The sequence below is a fragment of the Salmo salar genome, chromosome 10 (genome assembly GCF_965601325.2).
Source record: "Salmo salar chromosome 10, fSalSal1, whole genome shotgun sequence".
Lineage (NCBI taxonomy): Eukaryota > Metazoa > Chordata > Actinopteri > Salmoniformes > Salmonidae > Salmo > Salmo salar.
In genome coordinates this window covers 53,588,889-53,609,756 of record NC_138300.1, presented here as the reverse complement: position 1 = coordinate 53,609,756, position 20,868 = coordinate 53,588,889, and the positions used below count along the sequence as shown (strand labels likewise).

At 44.9% G+C, this 20,868-nt stretch overlaps 2 protein-coding genes across 3 annotated transcripts; both read right to left on the bottom strand.

Moving 5' to 3' along the window:
* Positions 1-1,288: 1,288 nt before the first annotated feature.
* On the bottom strand, positions 1,289-9,474 carry si:ch211-284e20.8 (CY domain-containing protein). 2 transcript variants are annotated; one of them, XM_014123622.3, is made up of 7 exons: positions 9,168-9,474; positions 8,624-8,734; positions 6,758-6,836; positions 6,390-6,556; positions 3,195-3,347; positions 2,885-2,983; positions 1,289-1,833 (listed from the first exon to the last, which is right to left on the bottom strand). In XM_014123622.3, exons 1-7 carry the CDS (start codon positions 9,366-9,368, stop codon positions 1,555-1,557), a joined length of 1,089 nt encoding a protein of 362 aa, XP_013979097.1. In that variant the 5' UTR covers positions 9,369-9,474; the 3' UTR covers positions 1,289-1,554. The 2 variants fall into 2 exon arrangements, with proteins under 2 accessions (XP_013979097.1, XP_013979098.1); XM_014123623.3 differs by having other exon boundaries at positions 3,195-3,308; positions 9,168-9,471.
* A 5,082-nt stretch (positions 9,475-14,556) lies between these two features.
* fetub (fetuin B) lies at positions 14,557-19,665 on the bottom strand. Its single transcript, XM_014123621.3, has 7 exons — positions 19,376-19,665; positions 18,746-18,859; positions 17,946-18,033; positions 17,450-17,616; positions 17,157-17,270; positions 16,861-16,947; positions 14,557-15,811 (listed from the first exon to the last, which is right to left on the bottom strand). The coding sequence occupies exons 1-7, from the start codon at positions 19,577-19,579 to the stop codon at positions 15,038-15,040; spliced, it is 1,548 nt and encodes a 515-aa protein (XP_013979096.2). The 5' UTR covers positions 19,580-19,665; the 3' UTR covers positions 14,557-15,037.
* Between the last annotated feature and the right edge of the window lie 1,203 nt (positions 19,666-20,868).

Here is a 20,868-nt window from a genome sequence, read left to right as displayed (position 1 = left end):
ATGTTTGACCCAAGTTAAACAATTTAAACGCAATGCTACCAAATACTAATTGAGTGTATGTAAACTTCTGACCCACTGGGAATGTGATGAAAGAAATAAAAGCTAAAATAAATCATTCTCTCTATTATTATTCTGACATTTCACATTCTTAAAATAAAGTGGAGATCCTAACTGACCTAAACATTTTTTACTAGGATTAAATGTCAGGAATTGTGAAAAACTGAGTTTAAATGTATTTGGCTAAGGTGTATGTAAACTTCCGACTTCAACTGTATATCTTATATGACCTAATTTTTGTAAATTTGATGATATTAGCTTGAAGCCCATTGAAAAACCTTAGGGTACAGGAACCAGGAACTTGCAAGGACTTTCATAGGGTATTACGAGTTGGAGAGGCGTTCAAGTGAATTTTTACCAGTCGTTTGTGGTAAATACCACCTTCCCACTTGGTTATGAAGTCCCATACAGATTTTAATGGGCTTCAAGCTTATATCGTCAAATTCCTGAAAACGTGGCAATTTAAGAAATATGTCCAATTGTATTTGCAGATTAATTTACCTTTACCCAATGGCCTTTAATTAAGGTTTTTGATTACAAAAAAAATGCAATTGAAAATCTTCATGAATGGCATCACGTAGAAGTGCATGAATCCAAAAATATGAATATAAATGTACATATATCTTAAATGACATTTTCAGGATTTTGATGATATAAGCTTGAAGCCCATTAAAAACAGTATGGGACTTCATAACCAAGTGGTAAGGTGGTATTTACCACAAACAAACTGTAGCCAATTCAATATACCATTAAAAATGTTTTCATCTGATGAGAAGAGCAACTGTGTGTGTTTCAAAAGCATGTCAAACAAATTACTCTCAAAAATATTTCATAATTTGCCAGTGTAGTACAGCAGATGGAATGTTGTGGCCATCTGCTATACTACACTGGCAAATTATGAAATATTTTTGAGAGTAATTTGTTTGACATTTTACATCATTTAGCAGACACTCTTATTCAGAGCAACTTACAGTAGTGAATACATACATTTCATTTTTTAATTTCATGCATTTTTTTATTTTTTTGTACTGGCCCCCTGTGGGAATCAAACCCACAACCCTGGTGTTGCACACACCATGCTCTACCAACTGAGCCACAGGGAAGACATGATGTTTTTGAAACACACACAGTTGATATTCTCATCAGATGAAAACATTTTTCATGGTATATTGACTTGGCTACAATCACACAATACATTATTATAACCACTGAAGATTTACTGTATCCACTGTAGACTAAACTATACATTTATTGCTCTGATAAATTTACTAGCTATCATAGTTATTATCAAACAGTACAATGTTGTAAAATTCTTTACATATGTGAACTGAGATAGCAACAACAACAACAAAAAAGGTGAACATTGTCCAGCCAGGGCAAAATAGGGGAAGTGTTTTGAGTCATAGTTCTTTCAGTTTTCCTTTGTTACCAAAGTAGCTTTGTATCTCAGGAAAGTGTTAATAAGCTGTTATTGCAGTAACGGAAGATGTTTATCAATCAAATTGGAAACCTATCCAGTCCCAGGTTAGTTTTCCTCTTGGCTGGACAGTTGCTTGCTGCTGGTGAGGCTCTTGGAGGTGGTGGCACACGAGGGGGAGGTAGAACCACCACTATACCCAACGAGCCCTTCAGTCTGGGGGAAGCCTGATTGGAGTTGGGGGGGTGGTGGTGGTGCTCATAGGGGTGCAGGTGTGTGTGCGCGTGTTTATGGTCCTCATCTTCACTCTGATGCCCACTGTCTCCTCTGACATGGGCCTCCTCCTCTGCCTTGGCACCCTGAGAGATGGACATAATAATGATAACTTTATTTGTAAAATGCTTTTGAAATGGTATGCCCACTCCCAGATCAACCCCTTTCCCCCAGACCTAGACATAGTCTTGGGCTTGAATTTAGACCACCATTTAGTCAGATCTGGATGGAACAAAAGCCTGCATTGCAGAGGTCTCCTGCTCAGTTACTGAGGTTTCTATGACTACTATGCTGGTCTCTCAGTTACTGAGGTTTCTATGACTACAATGCTGGTCTCAGTTACTGAGGTTTCTATGACTACAATGCTGGTCTCAGTTACTGAGGTTTCTATGACTACAATGCTGGTTTCAGATACTGAGGTTTCTATGACTACTATGCTGGTTTCAGATACTGAGGTTTCTATGACTACAATGCTGGTTTCAGATACTAAGGTTTCTATGACTACAATGCTGGTCTCAGTTACTGAGGTTTCTATGACTACTATGCTGGTTTCAGATACTGAGGATTCTATAACTACTATGCTGGTTTCAGATACTGAGGTTTCTATAACTACTATGCTGGTCTCTCAGTTACTGAGGTTTCTATGACTACAATGCTGGTCTCTCAGTTACTGAGGTTTCTATAACTACTATGCTGGTCTCTCAGTTACTGAGGTTTCTATGACTACAATGCTGGTCTCTCAGTTACTGAGGTTTCTATAACTACTATGCTGGTCTCTCAGTTACTGAGGTTTCTATGACTACTATGCTGGTTTCAGATACTGAGGTTTCTATGACTACTATGCTGGTCTCTCAGTTACTGAGATTTCTATGACTACTATGCTGGTCTCTCAGTTACTGAGGTTTCTATGACTACTATGCTGGTTTCAGATACTGAGGTTTCTATGACTACTATGCTGGTCTCTCAGTTACTGAGATTTCTATGACTACTATGCTGGTCTCTCAGATACTGAGGTTTCTATGACTACTATGCTGGTCTCTCAGATACTGAGGTTTCTATGACTACTATGCTGGTCTCTCAGTTACTGAGGTTTCATTGTGGCATGGCAGTGATGGCACTGTTGTGGAAGATTCCTACCTCTGGTTCAAAGATTTCACACTTGACCTCGATGTAGAGTTTGGTCTGAAACGTGCCATCATCCAGAGTGGTGTGAGAGCCTGTGCAAAAGGCTTTGTGCTAGGTGACAGAAAACGGAATAGGATTGTTCAAATAGAGAAACACGATATGCTAGTGATCTCACTGAGACTGATGTGGTTCTACAGTAGTCTGCTTTCCTCCGCTGAATAGCTGTCAGCTTGCCACATACAAATCATGATTTTCTTTCCTTTTTCCCTATTTCAAAACATGTGATAGACAGTGTGTAGATGTAGTGTGGTACTGTACTCACTGCAAATTCACAGTCCATCATTTTACACTGGGTCAGATCGACGTCAGGAGTGTCCTTAGCACAGACTGTTTCTCTGATGGTGAACTCTACAAAGTAGGCCGGACCCACCACCCACTGTGAAGACGAAGCAGTATACTTTGAACTTGAAATATACTGAAGAAAAATATAAACGCAACAGATAAAGTGTCGGTTCCATATTTCATAAACTGAAATAAAATATCCCAGAAATATTCCATACGCACAAAAAACTTATTTAGCTCAAATTTTGTGCACAAATTTGTTTACATACTTGTAAGGGAACATTTCTCCTTTGCTAAGATAATCCATCTACCTGACAGGTGTGGCATATCAAGAAGCTGATTAAGCTGCATGATCATTACACAGGTGCACCTTGTGCTGGGGACAATAAAAGGCCACTCTATACTGTGTAGTTTTGTCACACAACACAATGCCACAGATGTCTCAAATTGGCATACTGGCTGCAGGAATGTCCACCAGGGCTGTTGCTAGAGAATGTAATGCTAATTTCTCTACCATAAGCCGCCTCCAACGTCATTTTAGAGAATTTGTCAGTACGTTCAACTGGCCTCACAACCGCAGATCACGTGTAACCCCGCCAGCCCAGGACCTCCACATCCGGCTTCTTCACCTGTAGGATCGTCTGAGACCAGCCACCCAGACAGCTGACTGAACTGTTGGTTTGCACAACCAAATACATTTTGCACAAACTGTCAGAAACTGTCTCAGGGAAGCTCATCTGCGTGCTCATCGTCCTCACTAGGTTTTGACCTGACTGCAGTTTGGCATCGTAACTGACTTCAGTGGCCACAGGCATGATGGAGATGTGTGCTCTTCACGGATGAATCCCGGTTTCAACTGTACCGGGCAGATGGCAGACAGCGTGTATGGAGTCATGTGGGCGAGCGGTTTACTAATGTCAACAGTGTGAAAAGAGTGCCACATGGTGGTGGTGGGGTTATGGAATGGGCAGGCATAAGCTATGGACAACGAACGCAATTGCATTTTATCGACGGCATTTTGATTGCCATCGAGGTCCATTGTCGTGCCATTCATTTGTCACCATCACCTCATGTTTCAGCATGATAATGCACGGACCCATGTCGCAAGGATCTGTACACAATTCCTGGAAGTTAAATGTCCCAGTTCTTCCATGGCCTGCAAAGTCACTATACATATCACCCATTGAGCATGTTTGGGATGCTCTGGATCGACGTGTACGACAGTGTGTTCCAGTTCCCGCCAATATCCAGCAACTTCGCACAGCCATTGAAGAGGAGTGGAACAACATTCCACAGGCCACAATCAACAGCCTGATCAACTCTATGGGAAGGAGATGTGTCACGCTGCATGAGGCAAATGGTGGTGACACCAGATACTGGCTGGTTTTGATCCACGCCCCTACCTTTTTTTTAAGGTTTCTGTGACCATCAGATGCATAACTGTATTCCCAGTCATGTGAAATCCATAGATTAGGGCCTAATTAATTTATTTCAATTGACTGATTTCCTTATGTGAACTGTAACTCAGTAAAATCTTTGAAATTGTTGCATGTTGCATTTATATTTTTGTTCAATGTAGTTTTACACAACATCAAGTTTTTAATTGTGAATGACACATCTGTTCCCTTCAAATTACTCTTCTGATTTTTGGTTTCACCGTCTCATGTTGGTGGATTACCTTCTACTCCTCTCCAATAGCAAAGTGCTATTTTATTTAAACAGCAAAACATTTCATATTTGACATACAGTTGAAGTCGGAAGTTTACATACACTAAGTTGACTGTGCCTTTAAACAGCTTGGAAAATTCCAGAAAATTATGTCATGGCTTTAGAAGCTTCTGATAGGCTAATTGACATTATTTGAGTCAGTTGGAGGTGTGTCTGTGGATGAATTTCAAGGCCAACCTTCAAACTCAGTACCTCTTTGCTTGACATCATGGGGAAATCAAAAGAAATCAGCCAAGACATTTTGTAGACCTCCACAAGTCTGGTTCATCCTCGGGAGCAATTTCCAAAAGCCTGAAGGTACCACGTTCATCTGTACAAACAATAGTAAGCAAGTATAAACACCATGGGACCACGCAGCCATCATACCGCTCAGGAAGAAGACGCGTTCTGTCTCCTAGAGATTAACGTACTTTGGTGCGAAAAGTGCAAATCAATCCCAGATCAATAGCAAAGGACCTTGTGAAAATGCTGGAGGAAACAGGTACAAAAGTATCTATATCCACAGTAAAACGAGTCCTATATCGACATAACCTGAAAGGACACCCAGCAAAAAAGCCAGACTACAGTTTGCAACTGCACATGGGAACAAAAATCATACTTTTTGGAGAAATGTCCTCTGGTCTGATGAAACAAAAATAGAACTGTTTGGCCATAATGACCATCGTTATGTTTGGAGGAAAAAGGGGGATGCTTGCAAGCTGAAGAACACCATTCCAACCGTGAAGCACGGAGGTGGCAGCATCATGTTGTGGGGGTGCTTTGCTGCAGGAGGGACTGGTGCACTTCACAACATAGATGGAATCATGCGGAAGGAAAATTATGTGGATGTATTGAAGCAACATCTGAAGTCATCAGTCAGGAAGTTGAAGCTTGGTCGAAATGGGTCTTCCAAATGGACAATGACCCCAAGCATATTTCAAGTTGTGGTAAAAAAGGCTTAAGAACAACAAAGTCAAGGTATTGGAGTGACCATCACAAAGCCCTGACCTCAATCCTATAGAACATTTGTGGGCAGAACTGAAAAAGCGTGTGCGAGCAAGGAGGCCTACAAACCTGACTCAGTTACACCTGCTCTGTCAGGAGGAATGGGCCAAAATTCACCCAACTTATTGTGGGAAACTTGTGGAAGGCTACCCGAAACGTTTGACCCAAGTTAAACAATTTAAAGGCAATGCTACCAAATACTAATTGAGTGTATGTAAACTTCTGACCCACTGGGAATGTGATGAAAGAAATAAAAGCTGAAATAAATAATCATCTCTACTATTATTCTGACATTTCACATTCTTAAAATAAAGTGGTGATCCTAACTGACCAAAGACAGGGAATTTTTACTAGGATTAAATGTCAGGAATTGTGAAAAACTGAGTTTAAATGTTTTTGGCTAAGGTGCATGTACACTTCCGACTTCAACTGTAGGTCTACAACATACAACGGTCTCACAGACCTGCATGCTAGCTCCTGTTACGTTGAGGAGGGTGAAGTAGTTTGGCAGGCGATTCATTCTGTTGTATTTCTGGAGGATCAGATTGGCCGTCTCCGCTATGATGGGGTCATCCAGCTGCACTACTGTTGGACAGTCTGGACACGTGTCGACGATGACCGTGGCAGGCACTGAACACAAGGTCAAAGGTTAGGGGTTACAGTTCACTACAGGTCATCGCTACACGTTGGTCAAACCAAAGGTTCAATGCACCAGTAAGTCATTGAACTGAAAGGTTTTTGTGGTTACAGTAGCTACTGTATATTGTTCCTGACCTCATGACCTGACCAGGAAAAAGTAAGCCCTACTGAGTCTATATAAACAGACTCTACCTTGTTGGATGGCACATTTATAGCTGCGCAGTTCCACACTCTTCCCAACAGAGATAAACGCCACACAATGCCCATACACCTGTGGAGTGGTAAGAGTTGTTTAATTCACAGATCCCACTCTCCACTAGGCTGGTGCCAGATCTGTTTATGCTTTTGCCTACTCCATTGTCAAGTTTGGCATGACAACTCCATGACTGGCATTCAGTCTAACTCCCCACTCCCTATAAGTCTAACTCCCCACTCCCTATAGGCCTAACTCCCCACTCCCTATAAGTCTAACTCCCCACTCCCTATAGGCCTAACTCCCCACTCCCTATAGGCCTAACTCCCCACTCCCTATAAGTCTAACTCCCCGGTCCCAATAAGTCTAACTCCCCGGTCCCTATAGGCCTAACTCCCCACTCCCTATAAGTCTAACTCCCCACTCCCTATAGGCCTAACTCCCCACTCCCTATAAGTCTAACTCCCCGGTCCCTATAAGTCTAACTCCCCGGTCCCTATAAGTCTAACTCCCCGGTCCCTATAAGTCTAACTCCCCGGTCCCTATAAGTCTAACTCCCCACTCCCTATAAGTCTAACTCCCCGGTCCCTATAAGTCTAACTCCCCACTCCCTATAAGTCTAACTCCCCGGTCCCTATATGTCTAACTCCCCACTCCCTATAAGTCTAACTCCCCGGTCTCTATAAGTCTAACTCCCCGGTCCCTATAAGTCTAACTCCCCACTCCCTATAAGTCTAACTCCCCACTCCCTATAGGCCTAACTCCCCACTCCCTATAAGTCTAACTCCCCACTCCCTATAGGCCTAACTCCCCACTCCCTATAAGTCTAACTCCCCACTCCCTATAGGCCTAACTCCCGGTCCCTATAAGTCTAACTCCCCGGTCCCTATAAGTCTAACTCCCCGGTCCCTATAAGTCTAACTCCCCGGTCCCTATAAGTCTAATTCCCCACTCCCTATAAGTCTAACTCCCCGGTCCCTATAAGTCTAACTCCCCACTCCCTATAAGTCTAACTCCCCGGTCCCTATAAGTCTAACTTCGGTCCCTATAAGTCTAACTCCCCGGTCCCTATAAGTCTAACTCCCCACTCCCTATAAGTCTAACTCCCCGGTCCCTATATGTCTAACTCCCCACTCCCTATAAGTCTAACTCCCCGGTCTCTATAAGTCTAACTCCCCGGTCCCTATAAGTCTAACTCCCCACTCCCTATAAGTCTAACTCACCACTCCCTATAGGCCTAACTCCCCACTCCCTATAAGTCTAACTCCCCGGTCCCTATAAGTCTAACTCCCCGGTCCCATTAAGTCTAACTCCCCGGTCCCATTAAGTCTAACTCCCCGGTCCCTATAAGTCTAACTCCCCGGTCCCTATAAGTCTAACTCCCCACTCCCTATAAGTCTAACTCCCCACTCCCTATAGGCCTAACTCCCCACTCCCTATAAGTCTAACTCCCCACTCCCTATAAGTCTAACTCCCCAGTCCCTATAAGTCTAACTCCCCGGTCCCTATAAGTCTAACTCCCCGGTCCCTATAAGCCTAACTCCCTACTCCCTATAAGTCTAACTCCCCGGTCCCTATAAGTCTAACTCCCCACTCCCTATAAGTCTAACTCCCCGGTCTCTATAAGTCTAACTCCCAGGTCCCTATAAGTCTAACTCCCCACTCCCTATAAGTCTAACTCCCCGGTCCTATTAAGTCTACCTCCCCGGTCCCATTAAGTCTAACTCCCCGGTCCCTATAAGTCTAACTCCCCGGTCCCTATAAGCCTAACTCCCTACTCCCTATAAGTCTACCTCCCCGGTCCCTATAAGTCTAACTCCCCGGTCCCTACAAACCCATACATCCCTATATGGTAAACTTCTTACTGGTACGTCATCTACATCCTTTACTTCACATTTCTTCCACGGCTTCCTGCTGATCACATGACACTTTGTCTCCAGCACGTCTATGGTCAGGTTGAACAGCACTGCTCCTTCCTGGGGAGAGAGGTGGAGGTAGGGAGGCAGATACTCCACTAAAGGAGTGGAAAGCCCAAAAATGCGTGCAATAGCAATTTAACAGCTCAAATATTCTCATTTGTCAAATACTCTCATAACTGACCAATTTACATGTATTTACTTTAGGCGGGTAGTAGAGGATTTCGCAAACACTTTAGAACTTGCCTCTCTTGGACACTAGAGGGCAGTATCAATTACTAATAGAGAACCATACACGCTGTTGTGCTTTGTAAAAACAGAAATTATACAACTATACACAGCACCTTTACTCACCTCTATCTTTTCTGTAACATTTGTGCTCAAAAGACAGGAAAATAAAAAACTCTTGCATTGTTCCATTAACTAGAAAAACCCTTTTATTAAACAGGAAGAGTAGTACAGTTCAATACAGTAGCTAGTTGACTAGCCTCACCCCTGTCTGCTGGCTGACATCATAGACTCTGTTGAGGCTGAGGATGAATCCTTCGGTGAGGTCAGAATTGATCTGGTCCAGGCCTTCCTCCGCCGCCCTCAGGACCTCCGGGCCCTGGCACCCCACCGCAGGGGTCACCGGGGTGGGGCTACCCCCATGCCAACACACACACAGGGCCACCAGCCACACACAGACCCACATCCTTACTGTACACAGCACCCCGTGTTAGCCTGGTCGCAAATGCTAATGAGGAAACGAGGCTAAAGACGCCTGGGCTGTGTCCCAGGGCCGTACTATATGCAGACTGAGAGGGGGAGGAGGGGAGGTAGTCCAAGGCCCCTACTGGGACTCAGCTAGTCAACTTTGCCCTCTTCCCCAGAGGACATGCAAATACAGCTTTATCTGCAGTTGACCAATTACTTTTCGTACATTTAAACATTGAGTGAGGGGTGGGCTCGGTGTGGAAATAGACAAATATTTGCCCTCACTCAATGGGGGCGGCGGTAGCCTCGAGCTGCCTGTTGGGAAATCTGCAGGAATACTACCTACCGCCATTGTGACCTTAAGCAAATAAACCTAAGTACTCCACAGCCCCATGCTCTGCCACAGCCCCTGCTCTGCCACAGTCCCATGCTCTGCCACAGTCCCATGCTCTGCCACAGCCCCTGCTCTGCCACAGCCCCATGCTCTGCCACAGCCCCTGCTCTGCCACAGCCCCATGCTCTGCCACAGCCCCCTGCTCTGCCACAGCCCCTGCTCTGCCACAGCCCCTGCTCTGCCACAGCCCCTGCTCTGCCACAGCCCCATGCTCTGCCACAGCCCCATGCTCTGCCACAGCCCCATGCTCTGCCACAGCCCCCTGCTCTGCCACAGCCCCATGCTCTGCCACAGCCCCTGCTCTGCCACAGCCCCTGCTCTGCCACAGCCCCATGCTCTGCCACAGCCCCTGCTCTGCCACAGCCCCATGCTCTGCCACAGTCCCATGCTCTGCCACAGTCCCATGCTCTGCCACAGCCTGTTATGTGGCAGGTTGGGTACTATAAAATAAAAAAAATTAAGTATTTCCATGCAAATGGACCAATAAGTATTGTATACAAGTATTGTATTGTATTGTGTCTTTATGGATCAGGAACTCTGGGTGTAACTGTTTCTGTACAGTGCATCTCAGTGTTAGTGTTTTTTCCCCCAGCGTTTTCCAGCGTGGAATGTAAAACGTGTTTGTTTTCCAGCGTGGAATGTAAAACGTGTTTGTTTTCCAGCGTGGAATGTAAAACGTGTTTGTTTTCCAGCGTGGAATGTATAAGGTGTTTGTTTTCCAGCGTGGAATGTAAAACGTGTTTGTTTTCCAGCGTGGAAGGTAAAACGTGTTTGTTTTCCAGCGTGGAATGTAAAAGGTGTTTGATTTCCAGCGTGGAATGTAAAACGTGTTTGTTTTCAAGCGTGGAAAGTAAAACGTGTTTGTTTTCCAGCGTGGCATGTAAAACGTGTTTGTTTTCCAGCGTGGAATGTAAAACGTGTTTGTTTTCCAGCGTGGAAGAAAAAACGTGTTTGTTTTCCAGCGTGGAAGGTAAAACGTGTTTGTTTTCCAGCGTGGAATGTAAAACGTGTTTGTTTTCCAGCGTGGAATGTAAAACGTGTTTGTTTTCCAGCGTGGAATGTAAAAGGTGTTTGTTTTCCAGCGTGGAATGTAAAACGTGTTTGTTTTCCAGCGTGGAAGGTAAAACGTGTTTGTTTTCCAGCGTGGAATGTAAAAGGTGTTTGATTTCCAGCGTGGAATGTAAAACGTGTTTGATTTCCAGCGTGGAATGTAAAACGTGTTTGTTTTCCAGCGTGGAATGTAAAACGTGTTTGTTTTCCAGCGTGGAATGTAAAACGTGTTTGTTTTCCAGTGTGGAATGTAAAACGTGTTTGTTTTCCAACGTGGAATGTAAAACGTGTTTGTTTTCCAGTGTGGAATGTAAAACGTGTTTGTTTTCCAACGTGGAATGTAAAACGTGTTTGTTTTCCAGCGTGGAACGTAAAACGTGTTTGCAAATAATGAAACATGTAGCCTGGGTGCCAGTCTTTTTCTGTTTAAATAGTGAACTTGTCATTCTATTGACAAACAATGCCATGCAGTGATTTTATCTTTTGTATACTGGTAGTTAAATGCAGAAAAGGCTTAATGGCTGAGGAAGCCCATTAGGGATGTTCCCTCAACAGCACAGTGTAATTGCTTTGCTCTGTGCAGTTCCAGTAAGGCTGTCTGAATAACAAAGTTGCATCCTATCCATATCAAAGGTTTATGAAGTGGATTAGGCACATCCATCACATGTACTATCTTCATCACTCTTATGCTCATCTTCATACAAAACCACTCAAACCCACCTCAACAACTCTGTCTCAAACCCACCTCAACAACACTGTCTCAAACCCACCTCAACAACTCTGTCTCAAACCCACCTCGACGTCACTGTCTCAAACCCACCTCAACAACACTGTCTCAAACCCACCTCAACAACACTGTCTCAAACCCACCTCAACAACTCTGTCTCAAACCCACCTCGACGTCACTGTCTCAAACCCACCTCAACAACACTGTCTCAAACCCACCTCAACAACTCTGTCTCAAACCCACCTCAACAACACTGTCTCAAACCCACCTCAACAACTCTGTCTCAAACCCACCTCAACAACTCTGTCTCAAACCCACCTCAACAACACTGTCTCAAACCCACCTCAACAACTCTGTCTCAAACCCACCTCAACAACACTGTCTCAAACCCACCTCAACAACTCTGTCTCAAACCCACCTCGACGTCACTGTCTCAAACCCACCTCGACGTCACTGTCTCAAACCCACCTCAACGACGCTGTCTCAAACCCACCTCAACATCACTGTCTCAAACCCACCTCAACAACACTGTCTCAAACCCACCTCAACAACGCTGTCTCAAACCCACCTCAACAACACTGTCTCAAACCCACCTCAACAACTCTGTCTCAAACCCACCTCGACAACACTGTCTCAAACCCACCTCGACGTCACTGTCTCAAACCCACCTCAACGACGCTGTCTCAAACCCACCTCAACAACGCTGTCTTAAACCCACCTCGACGTCACTGTCTCAAACCCACCTCAACAACGCTGTCTTAAACCCACCTCGACGTCACTGTCTCAAACCCACCTCAACATCACTGTCTCAAACCCACCTCAACAACGCTGTCTTAAACCCACCTCGACGTCACTGTCTCAAACCCACCTCAACAACGCTGTCTTAAACCCACCTCAACGACGCTGTCTCAAACCCACCTCAACATCACTGTCTCAAACCCACCTCAACGACGCTGTCTCAAACCCACCTCAACATCACTGTCTCAAACCCACCTCAACAACACTGTCTCAAACCCACCTCAACATCACTGTCTCAAACCCACCTCAACATCACTGTCTCAAACTCACCTCAACATCACTGTCTCAAACCCACCTCGACATCACTGTCTCAAACCCACCTCAACATCACTGTCTCAAACCCGCCTCAACATCACTGTCTCAAACCCGCCTCAACATCACTGTCTCAAACCCACCTCAACAACACTGTCTCAAACCCACCTCAACATCACTGTTTCAAACCCACCTCAACATCACTGTCTCAAACCCACCTCAACATCACTGTCTCAAACCCGCCTCAACATCACTGTCTCAAACCCACCTCAACAACACTGTTTCAAACCCACCTCGACATCGCTGTCTCAAACCCACCTCAACAACACTGTTTCAAACCCACCTCAACATCACTGTCTCAAACCCACCTCAACATCACTGTCTCAAACCCACCTCAACATCACTGTTTCAAACCCACCTCAACATCACTGTCTCAAACCCACCTCAACATCACTGTCTCAAACCCGCCTCAACATCACTGTCTCAAACCCGCCTCAACATCACTGTCTCAAACCCACCTCAACAACACTGTCTCAAACCCACCTCAACATCACTGTTTCAAACCCACCTCAACATCACTGTCTCAAACCCACCTCAACATCACTGTCTCAAACCCGCCTCAACATCACTGTCTCAAACCCACCTCAACAACACTGTTTCAAACCCACCTCGACATCGCTGTCTCAAACCCACCTCAACAACACTGTTTCAAACCCACCTCAACATCACTGTCTCAAACCCACCTCAGCATCACTGTCTCAAACCCACCTCAACATCACTGTCTCAAACCCGCCTCAACATCACTGTCTCAAACCCACCTCAACATCACTGTCTCAAACCCAGCTCAACATCACTGTCTCAAACCCGGCTCAACATCACTGTCTCAAACCCACCTCAACATCACTGTCTCAAACCCTGAATGGGCCTTTATACCTCCACCATCGTCGGCTGTCACACACAGACATATCTCCCCTTTTGGGTATATTGATACAGCTGTGATGTAATCAGGGTGGTTGTTATGGTGATGGCTCTAGATTTGTCTCCAATCCTCCTGTTGCTATTCTCTGAGGTGCCATGGTGAAGATAACAGGGTTTATCTATACAGATACACATGCAGTAGCTTGGACCAGATGCTGTTTTCTTTTCACAGTCACATCTGACGCAACGTTTTCCTGGCATTGTAAGAACAGTAATGTGTATCTTCAGGTCAGAGTTTCACAACTTTTCTTTTTATTTATTTTTTTACCTGCAGCCGCTTATACCACCCAACCCACTTCTAGGTACTTTAGCCAGGGGTATGCGTTTTGCCTTATTCTAGCCAGGGGTATGCGTTTTGCCTTATTCTAGCCAGGGGTATGCGTTTTGCCTTATTCTAGCCAGGGGTATGCGTTTTGCCTTATTCTAGCCAGGGGTATGCGTTTTGCCTTATTCTAGCCAGGGGTATGCGTTTTGCCTTATTCTAGCCAGGGGTATGCGTTTTGCCTTATTCTAGCCAGGGGTATGCGTTTTGCCTTATTCTAGCCAGGGGTATGCGTTTTGCCTTATTCTAGCCAGGGGTATGCGTTTTGCCTTATTCTAGCCAGGGGTATGCGTTTTGCCTTATTCTAGCCAGGGGTATGCGTTTTGCCTTATTCTAGGCAATAAAAGCATTAATATCCTTATATAGGTATTGTATAGCCTACTGTACATCTTGTTGAATGTGATAGACGATGCTCTGCTGCCAACATAGTGAGAACTATTTACGTACTTAGGCTCTGATTATTGTAGCACCATTATAGGTGACTTCAGTATACTTTTCCCTCCGGCACTGTCACTAGGTTTTTATGAGTGCGGGGTTTCATGTAGAGGTCAGGTTTATAGAAACATTTATCCTCAATACTGTTGCGTCTGGATGTGGATTTGTATTGTTAGGTATAAAGCTTGTTTTCATTTAATCTTGTATTCTTGTAGAAAAATAGGAGTCTATTGATGCATTAGTGATGTTTATTTTATTTTGTTGAGGCTAAGAACAACACCCACCTCAACAACTATCTTCCGTCATGGCATAGATAGAGTATTAAAAACATACACAACAATGCTGTCAATCCCTTTCTTTCTGAGGAACACACAGTCAGGTCTCAAACATGATGCTTACAGACAGACAGAGAGAGAGGCAAAGAGAGTCAGACAGACAGAGAGAGAGAGAGAGAGAGAGAGAGAGAGAGAGAGAGAGAGAGAGAGAGAGAGAGAGAGAGAGAGAGAGAGGGCAGACAGACAGAGAGGCAGACAGGTGAATGTGAAAATGGTTTAGAGGTAGCTAAATATCTGACATGCAGAAACCTGTCCCTGTGAATTCCAAAGAACAACATCATAAGTAACTTTGTGTTCTTGTTTGTGTCAGTGGGTCATTAGTAGGTATTGAGAATAATCAGTTCTGTGTTTCAGTTCCCTGGAGACAAGGGACTGGTTACGCAGCTGCTTTGAAGAGGGGGTCCTCAGCAAAGAGCTCCTTCACGAAGTTGTCCTCATCCTTGACCTCAGCAGGGCATTGAGCAGACACAGTGGTGGGGAAGAGCAGGATGGTGGGCTGGCTCATCCCAGGGATCTTTGGGTCTTGGACCATGGGCAGAGTGGCGCCCTTCTCACCCACAGGCTGTTCGGGGAAGGATGGCAGGGTCATGGGCAGGCCCAGAGCGGGGAGGACGGTCACGGTTCCCTGGGGAGGGTGGTGGGACTTGGTCCCGTGTGGGTGCTCGTGGTGATGGTGGTGGTGCTCGTGCTCGTGCAGGTGAGCGTGCTTGTGGTCGTGATCCAAGGCTAGCTCATGGTCATGCTCGTGAGTGTGGCCCTCGCCGTCGTGCTTGTAGTTGTGATGCTGGTGTGGTCCGGTGTCAGTGCTGTGGTTATGGGCCTTGGCGTGGTGGGCGTGAGCGTGGTCGTGACTGTGGTCATGAGAGTGGGCGTGAGCGTGGTCGTGACCGCCAGCAGCTCTATCGCCATGAGAGCGACCATGGGCACCATCTTTATGATCTCGGGCGCCGTCGTGTTTGTGGTCTTTGGTGTGGTTGTGAGCGTGGTCGTGAGCGTGGTCTTTGGTGTGGTCGTGAGCATGGTCGTGAGCGTGGTCGTGAGCGCCGGAGGCATCATGGGTGTGGTCTTTGCCGTGTTTTCCAGACTGAAGGGTGTGGCTGTGGTCGGTCTCTCCTCCCAACAGGTGAGCTGCCTTCTCCTTCTTTGAGTTCTGCAGGACAACAACCAACCAGGGGATCAGTCACAGCATCATCAATCAATCAATCAATACACATGATCAGTAACCTCATTAGTAATTTAACACCAAAGGATATAAACCCAGATGAAGACCTAATAACTGAAATGGTGGTTTGAACCATTAAACACACTGTGGAGCATACAAGAACACTGTGGAGCACAAAATAACACTGTGGAGCATACAAGAACACTGTGGAGCACAAAATAACACTGTGGAGCATACAAGAACACTGTGGAGCATACAAGAACCCTGTGGAGCACAAAATAACACTGTGGAGCATACAAGAACACTGTGGAGCACAAAATAACACTGTGGAGCATACAAGAACACTGTGGAGCATACAAGAACCCTGTGGAGCACAAAATAACACTGTGGAGCATACAAGAACACTGTGGAGCACAAAATAACATTGTGGAGCATACAATAACACTGTGGAGCATACAAGAACACTGTGGAGCACAAAATAACACTGTGGAGCATACAAGAACACTGTGGAGCACAAAATAACACTGTGGAGCATACAAGAACACTGTGGAGCATACAAGAACCCTGTGGAGCACAAAATAACACTGTGGAGCATACAAGAACACTGTGGAGCACAAAATAACACTGTGGAGCATACAAGAACACTGTGGAGCATACAAGAACCCTGTGGAGCACAAAATAACACTGTGGAGCATACAAGAACACTGTGGAGCACAAAATAACACTGTGGAGCATACAAGAACACTGTGGAGCATACAAGAACACTGTGGAGCACAAAATAACACTGTGGAGCATACAAGAACACTGTGGAGCACAAAATAACACTGTGGAGCATACAAGAACCCTGTGGAGCATACAAGAACCCTGTGGAGCACAAAATAACACTGTGGAGCATACAAGAACCCGATGGAGCACAAAATAACACTGTGGAGCATACAAGAACACTGTGGAGCATACAAGAATGCCAGCTACTAGAGTTTTCCTCTATGCACCTAAAACTACGTTTCAACCCTTGTTTCAAACGGAGAGTGCCTGACCTCGTTCTCAAAGACCTCACAGTTGACCGTGACAATCTCCTGGCCTCCCATGCCATGAGAGTGGGAGCCCTTGCAGTGTCCTTTGTGCTGTGGAGAAGAGACAGGGAGAAATTAAAATGCTGGTTCTTACATAGTTATTACATAGTTATTACATTGTTATTACATTGTTATTACATTGTTATTACAGTTTTTACACTGTTAAACACTATCTAGGCTATAATTCAGGTGTAATAATGCTGCTACTACCTGGTTTATGCTGTTTGACAAAAATATCAATGGTACTGTCATTCACTTACTGCAAACTCGCAGTCCATCAGAGGACACTTGGAGGCTGCGGAAGGGTCGGTGGTGTTGGCACAGGTAGTCTCCTGGATGGTGAACTCTGCAAAGTAGAAGGTTGCCATGCCCATCTGCAATACCAAACAACAGAGGTGAGTAATGAGAACAAGATAATTACACCACAATATGAAACCAGTTCATTTGCTGCTTGTGAGGGGATTCATTGTTTTGTTGAATTGTTATGTTATGTTGTGGTGTTGGTTCGTAATTATGCTATATTGGAATGTACTGTGTAGTGTTGTGTTCTGACCGATGTCCGTGCACGGGTGATGTTGAGGATGGCGAAGTGATTGGCCAAGCCGCTGTCCTTGTTGAACTTCTCCATGGACAGGGTGGCCGTCTTCAGGATCTCCTGGTGGTCCTTGGGCATGGCAGAGGGACAGTCTGGGCACTGCTTAGCCACTTTTGCCGCAGCCGCTGGGAAAGGACATACAAATAGGTACACTGTTTAGAAAGGCACTTTCATTGGTCAAACATGTAGCGTGTTATATGGTTATTAGCAGACGCTTTTATACGCAGTCATTTACATTTAACATATATTCAGTATATGTGGTACATATATGGGAATCAAACCCAAAACTCCAATGTATTGAGCACCATGCTCCCACAGGGTCATCAGAACCACATGGCAAACAACATGACAGTGCATCACCCAACTACCACACGGTGGATGGATGCAATGTGCTGTTGTTAAGTGGGAAGCGCTGTAATGAATGTTTTGGAGAGGACCAAGCCGTGGACTTTACCTGGTCTGACCACACAGTTGTAGTTGTACAGACGAACCACTCTATGGACTCTGTTCATGTAGATAACAGCCTTGCATTGACCGTAGACCTGTGAGTAAATACATACAAGACAAAAAACTGATTAAACACGGGCCGATTTTGATCCAAGGCCCTGCGTAAAGTCAATATTGAGGCATACAGTAATCCTCCAGACATTATGTTTGTCTGTGTGTGTGTGTGTGTGTGTGTGTGTGTGTGTGTGTGTGTGTGTGTGTGTGTGTGTGTGTGTGTGTGTGTGTGTGTGTGTGTGTGTGTGTGTGTGTGTGTGTGTGTGTGTGTGTGTGTGTTTGGTGTGTGTGTGTGTGTGTGTGTGTGTGTGTGGTGTGTGTGTGTGTGTATGTGTGTTTGGTGTGTGTGTGTGTGTGTGTTTGGTGTGTGTGTGTGTGTTTGGTGTGTGTGTGTGTGTGTGTGTGTGTGTGTGTGTGTGTGTGTGTGTGTGTGTGTGTGTGTGTGTGTATGTGTGTTTGGTGTGTGTGTGTGTGTGTTTGGTGTGTGTGTGTGTGTTTGGTGTGTGTGCATGTGTGTGTGTATGGTGTGCGTGTGTGTGTATGGTGTGCGTGTGTGTGTGTTTGGTGTGTGTGTGTGTGTGTGTGTGTATGTTTGGTGTGCGTGTGTGTGAGTTTGGTGTGTGCGTGTGTTTGGTGTGCGTGTGTGTGTGTTTGGTGTGCGTGTGTGTGTGTTTGGTGTGCGTGTGTGTGTGTTTGGTGTGCATGTGTGTGTGTTTGGTGTGTGTGTTTTGTATATGTATGTTGGGTTCTTACCGGTGTGTTTTCAGCCTTGGGGACCACACAGTCCTTTGCGTTTTTCTTGCTGACCACGTGGCAGTCAGTCTCCAGCACATCCATGGTCAGGTAGAACACAACCCCTGTTTCCCCCTGAAACAGGTAGAAATACAAACCAATCAGCACAGTGGAGTCAACATTCATTCCCCTGTGGCTGGTACTGAAAATCAAAGACTAGGGGATTGAAAGAATACCTTATTTTTTTATTTTTTATTTACAAACGTCTTTGAAGTCACCATCTATAACTTCAAATTGTAGTCAAATCCCCCTCCCCCTGCTCTTAGAAAAGGCCTTGCTGACAATGTATGGATCTGTCTCATCTGTCTTAGCGGTAGGCAATATCACTTTTTCACTACCTATAAAATAGAGAATATCTCAGACGACATTGTATTGTATGATACTTTTTAGACCCCAATTTCTGTTATCTCCATTTAAACACTGCGTGAAAATCTGAAAACTGACAACCTATTGAAAAACATTGCATTTACAAACAGAGTATGTTACAGGATTCTTCTTTAGGACAGTAGCTAAATAATTTCCCCTTTTTAACTTAGCGTAGTACCACGCATGTAGAGTTACAGTGAAAAACATAGAAGCAACAGAACTCACATGCTCCATCTGGTTGACGTTGCTGAGGCGGTGCAGACCGAACACGTAGCCCTCTGTGCGGTCCTTGTTGATCTTGTCGAGGGCCTGTCCTGCTGCTCCCAGGGCCACGGCGTCCTGGCACGACCCGGGCTTTGTGCCGGCTTCCAGGGGTACGGCATGAGCATACACACACGCCAGCAACAACAAGGCACACTGCTTCATCATGATGGAGGTCCGACGGGCCACTGGCTGTCTCACACACGCTGAACGGGCTGGTGAGGTGAGGAGAGGTGAGGAGAGATGGTTCAGTTGGGCTGGTATATATACAGCTCCATGTACCCCCTCCACCCCCACACACACCCTCCCTCTTCACAACACTGTTCTGGGTCCCACCCCCAACCCAAGTAAACATGACCCCTAACCCCCCCACGATGCCCCTCTGTGATCCTATCAAGGAATGCGGCCCCTATCAGTCCCATAGGGCCCCTATCAGTCCCATTGTAATCTACCCAGAAACTCCCAGCCCTGTCAGAAGCCTTAGGTAACAGTGACCAGGAATGTCTTATCATGCTCTTTTAAGTGTTAAGTATCAAAAAACGTGAACAGATTTTTGGTTTCACCAGTAGGAATGTCATTGGAAGGGTGTTACTCAGTTTGGGGAAGCTACTCTGAAAATAAAGTTGACCAAGCTACCAATTACAGTACTTCACACTTGGAAGAAGTTAAGCTACACTAAAGCTACCCTTAAGAAAAATATTATTTACTTAACTAAAGTTACTTTGAAAAAGTAGTTCACTACATCCTTTCCCTTTCCCAAAATACTTAGTGAAAAATTATCCCTATAGAAATCTTGTCATGATGTGTGTTTTGTCCTATATTTTCATTTGATTTAAACATTTTAATCCCAGCCCCCCATCCCCGCAGGAGGCCTTTTGCCTTTTGGTAGGCTGCCATTGTAAATAACATTTTGTTCTTAACTGACTTGCCTAGTTAAATAAAGGTTAAATAAAGGTTAAATTAATAAATAGATAAAAAGAAAGCTACGACCTTTGGCTTTCACTTGGAATAGTTTATTTATGTCTAAGTAAAAAACACTTTCCAACCCATATGATCTATTACATAATAAAAGTATAATAAACAATATACAAATATGACAATGTCATAGTGAATTCATGACATGTGAATGAATAAGCCTGTCCATACTTTATAACATGTCTATATATAGTTACAATCAGCTTTAGGAACATCTTCCCACACGGACCTTATGTGGGGCTACATTAAACCAGCTAAACCAGCATTAAACCAGCTTTAGTCCCCAAATTTCATTCAGATACTCTACTATTAAATGCTGTACTTAAACATAAGAGAAGATAAACTAAAGAGTCTGTGTTGTGGTCCTCCCATTTCACTTTCACTGTTGGGCCACATACCCAATGCCATACTCAGTGCAGAGGTATGAACACAACTCAAACCCTGTGCGGATCTCATGTGGCTGGCAAAATTCTGGCACATAT

Bases quoted from the DNA above. Each gene is read 5' to 3' on its own strand.
- si:ch211-284e20.8 (XM_014123622.3), bottom strand. From the start codon at position 9,368: ATGTGGGTCTGTGTGTGGCTGGTGGCCCTGTGTGTGTGTTGGCATGGG. The intron at 6,557-6,757 runs GTAGAGTCTGTT...CCTTGTGTTCAG, and splicing joins TAAATGTGCCATCCAACAAG to TGCCTGCCACGGTCATCGTC. The intron at 1,834-2,884 runs GTAGGAATCTTC...TCCATCTCTCAG, and splicing joins GTGAAATCTTTGAACCAGAG to GGTGCCAAGGCAGAGGAGGA.
- fetub (XM_014123621.3), bottom strand. From the start codon at position 19,579: ATGATGAAGCAGTGTGCCTTGTTGTTGCTGGCGTGTGTGTATGCTCAT. The intron at 18,860-19,375 runs GTGAGTTCTGTT...TACCTGTTTCAG, and splicing joins ACGTCAACCAGATGGAGCAT to GGGGAAACAGGGGTTGTGTT. The intron at 17,617-17,945 runs GTAAAGTCCACG...GTCCTTTCCCAG, and splicing joins CAACTGTGTGGTCAGACCAG to CGGCTGCGGCAAAAGTGGCT.